This window comes from Cibotium barometz, chromosome 4 (genome assembly GCF_041138505.1).
Source record: "Cibotium barometz isolate CiBa-2024 chromosome 4, ASM4113850v1, whole genome shotgun sequence".
NCBI classification, from domain to species: domain Eukaryota; kingdom Viridiplantae; phylum Streptophyta; class Polypodiopsida; order Cyatheales; family Cibotiaceae; genus Cibotium; species Cibotium barometz.
The window spans coordinates 66,535,972-66,540,921 of record NC_141049.1 but is presented as its reverse complement, the minus strand read 5'-3'; the positions used below and the strand labels follow the sequence as shown (position 1 = coordinate 66,540,921).

The window sequence follows — 4,950 nt, the reverse complement described above, 5'->3', positions numbered from 1 at the left end:
TGCATGCATCAAGTCCCTATGTAGGAAGCCATTTTACATACCAAGGTTCAATGTTCCGTAAAAGGCCTGCCTCAACTTAACCAATCAACTGAAAAAGAAGCCAAAAAAAAGCAAAAATTTCTTTTAAAAAAAATTATAAAGGTGGACTATTTGCTTGGAAAATGAAAAGGAAGTGTGTATGTTTTAAAAAAAATCAAATTTTATTAAAAAAACCTCGAAAGTAAACGGCATGGTCCGGAGCGGAGATGATTTCTTGCCCGAAGGCAGGTCAAGTAATGACAGCAAGTGCTCGCTCGGAGCGCCTATGGAAGGAGTATTTCAGGGATCCCTCGCAGTGGTGGGACAACCGAAACACCAAAGTAAGTTTCATTTCATTCCCTTTTTTTCGCAGACATCAGTTTGGGTAGACCAATTGATCTCCGCGAAAGGAAGAAAGCTGACGAGAGCCAGCCTTTCGCCTTCCCATCTGCGTGTGACAGACGAACCCAAGTGCCCCAGATTTCCAGCACCGACTCACCAAGGACTCGCTATGGATGGACGGCTGCCACAATCCACGTTGGGTTCATGATACGCTAAGGCTCGAGAAAGAGGCGATGAAGCCACGAGAAGAAGTGAGCAAAAACAACCACAGTGGTGGCGGTTGGGAGAAGCTTAGCTTGGAGGATGCACTCTCATCATTAGAGGAAGGAGTGCTTGCTCCGCCTTCGGTTGAAGACCTTGCTTGCATCTTGCACAAGTGCAGAAAGGAGAGAAGCCTAGCGCATGCTTTGCGCTTGTATGTCTACATGCACAAGAGCGGGCTGGAAGCTCATACATCACTGGGGAACTACCTTGTCTCGATTTTGGTGGAAGTTGGAAGCATGAGCCATGCCCAACAGGTTTTTGACAGGCTTGTGCATCCGAACAACTGTTCGTGGAATTCTCTTATCATGGGTTATGTTAAAAGCAGCGACTCTCAGTGTGCTCTCACCCTGTACCATACAATGCAGGAACACGATTCTTTACATCCTAATGAACATACTTTTGTTGCCTTAATGAAAGCTTGCGCTAAGCTGAAAGATCTGCAGAGAGGCTGCCTATTACATGCTGAGGTTGCCAGAAAGGGTTTGCTGGGAAGAGACGCGTTTGTTGGTAGCACCTTGGTTGACATGTATGCCAAGTGTGGGTCCCTTGCAAAAGCACAGGCAGTGTTTGATGAGCTCATAGTTCGAGATGTAGTCTCATGGACCACACTTATAGCAGCATATACCGAACATGGGCATGGGGAGGAGGCACTCAACTGTTTAAAACGAATGCAACATGAGGGTATCTCTCCAGATTGCATCACATTTGTTTGTGGCTTGAAAGCTTGTGGCAGCATAGGAGCCACAAACAAGGGCCAAGAAATACATGCCGAGATCGTCAGAGAAGGGTTGGATAAAGACCTCTTCATTTGCAACACCTTGATCGATTTATATTCTAAATGTGGTATGCTTGCTGAAGCACGAGAACTCTTTGACAAGCTTCGAGTTCGAAACGTAGTCTCATGGAATGCATTAATCACAGGATATGTGGACAATGGGTACAATGAGGAAGCACTTGAGTGTTTTGAACACATGCAGCACAAGGGAATCTCTCCAGATAACGTCACGCTTGTTTGCAGCTTGAGAGCTTGTGGGAGCTTAGGAGCAAGAGACAAGGGCCAAGAGTTACATGTTGAGGTTGCAAGAAAAGGGATGGAAAAAGACATTCTAGTTGGAAACACCTTGGTTGATATGTATGCCAAATGTTGCTTGCTTACAAGAGCACATGAAGTGTTCAATAAGCTTCCAGTTCGAGACGTGGTCTCATGGAACACTTTGATATCCGGTTATGCAGAACATGGGCGGGGTGAGGAGGCACTCAACTGTTTTGAACAGATGAAACTCGAGGACTTCTCTCCAGATGATGTCACACTTGTTTGCAGCTTGAAAGCGTGTGGCAGCATAGGGACCACAGACAAGGGCCGAGAATTACATGTTGAGATTGTTAGAAAAGGGTTGGAAAGAGAGCTCGTCATTGGCAACACCTTGGTTGATATGTATGCTAAATGTGGCTTGCCTGCAGAAGCACAAAAAATGTTTGACAAGCTTCCAGTGCAGAACATTGTCTCATGGAATGCACTTATCACAGGATATGTGGAGCACAGAGGTGGTGACAAAGCACTTGAGTGTTTTGAACAGATGCAATATGAGGGCGTCTCTGCAAATGATGTCACATTGATTTGCTGCTTAAAAGCTTGTGGCAGCATTGGTGCCACAAGCAAGGGCCAAGAAATACATGCTGAAATTGCTAGAAAAGGGTTGGAAAGAGACCTTCTTGTTGGAAACACCTTGGTTGATATGTATGCTAAATGTGGCTTGCTTGCCAAAGCACAGGAAGTATTTGATAAGCTTTTAGCTCGAGATGTGATCTCATGGAATGCACTAATTGCAGGTTATGCCGAGCACGGGGGTGATGAAAAGGCACTCTGCTGCTTTGAACAGATGAAACATGAGGGCGTCTCTCCAGATGTTGTCACGTTTGTTTGCAGTTTCAAAGCTTGTAGCAGCAAAGGAGCCACAGACAAGGGCCAAGAAATACACGCTGAAATTGCGATGAAAGGACTGGAAAAAGATCTCTTTGTAGGCAACATCTTGGTTGATATGTATGCTAAATGTGGCTTGCTTGTAGAAGCACAAAAAGTGTTTGACAAGCTTCCAGCTCCATCTGTAGTCTCTTGGAATGCATTAATTTCTGGATATGCACAACTTGGAGAAAGTGAAAATGTTTTTCATATCTTAGACAGAATGATAGGAGGAGGCATAAAGCCAAATCAGGTCTCATTCATTAGTGTTCTGAATGCGTGCAGTCATGCAGGTGCAGTAGATAAGGGCCATATGTACTTTGAGGCCCTGAGCGAGGATTATGGCATCATCCCAATGCTTGAGCACTACACTTGCATGGTTGATCTTCTTGGCCGTGCAGGCCATGTGGACAAGGCAGTAACGTTGATCAAGAAGATGCCATTTCATCCTGGTATTGTGGTGTGGCATACTGTATTGGGTTCTTGTCGAAAGTGGGGCAATGTGGAGCTTGCAAGGCAGGCCTTTGAACATTTAGTGTGATTGGATAAAAAGGACACTGCAACATATGCCTGCTTGTCTAACATCTATACAGAAGACCTTTAACAAGGTTAAGGCTGACAGTGGCAAGCGAGCCTGGAAAAGATATAGCTCGTGGACTGTTCCTGGTGCAATTGTGCATCCCATTTTGGTTGGGGATGATAGACGCTTTCAAAGCAAAAACACTCACATGAAACTAGAAGATATTTTGCCAAAAATGAAGGCGGGTGGGTGTGTCGCATGTTTGCGTTGAGTGTGTTAGGGATTTCTGTGACCACAAAAGAGAGATGTCCAGTGTAGCACAATGAGAAGTTGGCTATCACATGTGCTTTAATCAATACAGTGGAACGACAGCAACCATTGTCGCTTTTACTTGAAATCTTGATGCCAGACTGATGGAGAGGGGTGAATTTTACTGCTGTCTTTTCCTCAAGAAAAGATCCCTCCATTAGCCAAGAAAACATACATCTGAAAACAGATAACAGGTCTCTGAACAGGTAGAAGTCTAGAGGAAGAAAAGGAAAGAAGGGGCCTCTTTTCTTGTATAGTCCCAACCAACTCACAAACCTGGAGATAAGGCCTCGCCTCATGCATTTGTTTACCCATATTACACCACATGCAACCTTGACATGCTAGCCTCGACATGTTTCCTAACTCAACGGCCAACTAAACCCTATCTCCAACAAGCTCAAAGCATGTGTATTGGTTTTGTCACCTACCACACCTATGACCATCCATACCTCTCCATAGTTGGTAGCATTTGCACCACTCAAGCTTCGTTACACGAGGACGTGATCATCACCATTAGAAAGGGGGGTATGACGACCACTTCGTAGGTTAACATGGTTTCACATGTCTTGGCGCTTTGCCATCTTACTACATGCAAGGGAAACCTATCTTTTGTAAGATCGCACTGGACTTTATAATGTGGCACCGTGAGCTTAATGCCGAATAGAGAAGTTATGAACTTTGCACTTGCTTAAGACTAGATTTTTATTTTTTTTACAATGCCTATTATGAAAGCTAGTTAATTGTATAAACATACTTGCTTTAGACTCTAACTAGTGGCTTGGGAACATTTTTATGTTTTGTCTAGTCTAGTATGAAAGCTAGTAAGTCATTTTTGACATTAAGTAATACACATTTCTTGCAATAGAATACTCGTGATATCTTTTTCTTCTCCCTACCCACTTGCTTGTGTTCTATCTAATCTTGTTTGTTAGATATGTTTGATTGTAGAATCTCTCTTGTATGAGCTTCTTCTTTCTATTCACCTCTTGTGAAATTGATCAACAGCTTCTTCTAGATAAGAGTACATATTATATATAAAAAATATATCCTACTATAAGTTATATAAGATCGGTCCATAGTGTGAATCCAATTAGATAAGTTAGCGCTATAACTAGCCATAATCTTGTATATCAAAGTGGTAGCCTTTAAATCACTGTTGGTAGCATATCACCCATAATCTCATCAACTATGTCAGTGATACAAGTATGAAAGTTATCACCTAGGCGGTTCATCAATGTCCGCAATCCTAATTGAGCTTGATATCTCAACAAGAAAAAAGAGCGGAATGAAATGAAGTGGAGTAAGAGTATGTATTGGGACTTTTTAGGTCTTTGTGTGAGAGCTAAAACTTTCTAAGTCTCTGTGTACTGGAGCACAAGTTCCTAGTTGAACTTGCTCTACTCACTAAGTACTATGAACTTGCTCTACCCACTTAGTGAGGAACCATATAAGTAGTTAAAGGAAGGAATACACATATTACCTCACAAACCTATGTGTGGAATGGTTGGTGCCTATGCAAAGAGTGTTACAATTAAGG

General features: G+C 42.9%; 1 protein-coding gene across 1 annotated transcript; it reads left to right on the top strand.

Annotated features, from left to right (window-relative positions):
* Window positions 1-229: 229 nt before the first annotated feature.
* LOC147639530 (pentatricopeptide repeat-containing protein At5g27110-like) lies at window positions 230-4,125 on the top strand. The gene is made up of 2 exons (XM_086792252.1): window positions 230-359; window positions 480-4,125. The coding sequence occupies exons 1-2, from the start codon at window positions 246-248 to the stop codon at window positions 3,123-3,125; spliced, it is 2,760 nt and encodes a 919-aa protein (XP_086648378.1). The 5' UTR covers window positions 230-245; the 3' UTR covers window positions 3,126-4,125.
* The last annotated feature ends 825 nt before the right edge of the window (window positions 4,126-4,950 follow it).

Excerpts from the sequence above, each read along its gene's own strand:
- LOC147639530 (XM_086792252.1), top strand. The coding sequence starts at position 246 with ATGATTTCTTGCCCGAAGGCAGGTCAAGTAATGACAGCAAGTGCTCGC. Across the intron at positions 360-479 it reads GGGACAACCGAAACACCAAA|ACGAACCCAAGTGCCCCAGA; the intron begins GTAAGTTTCATT and ends TGCGTGTGACAG.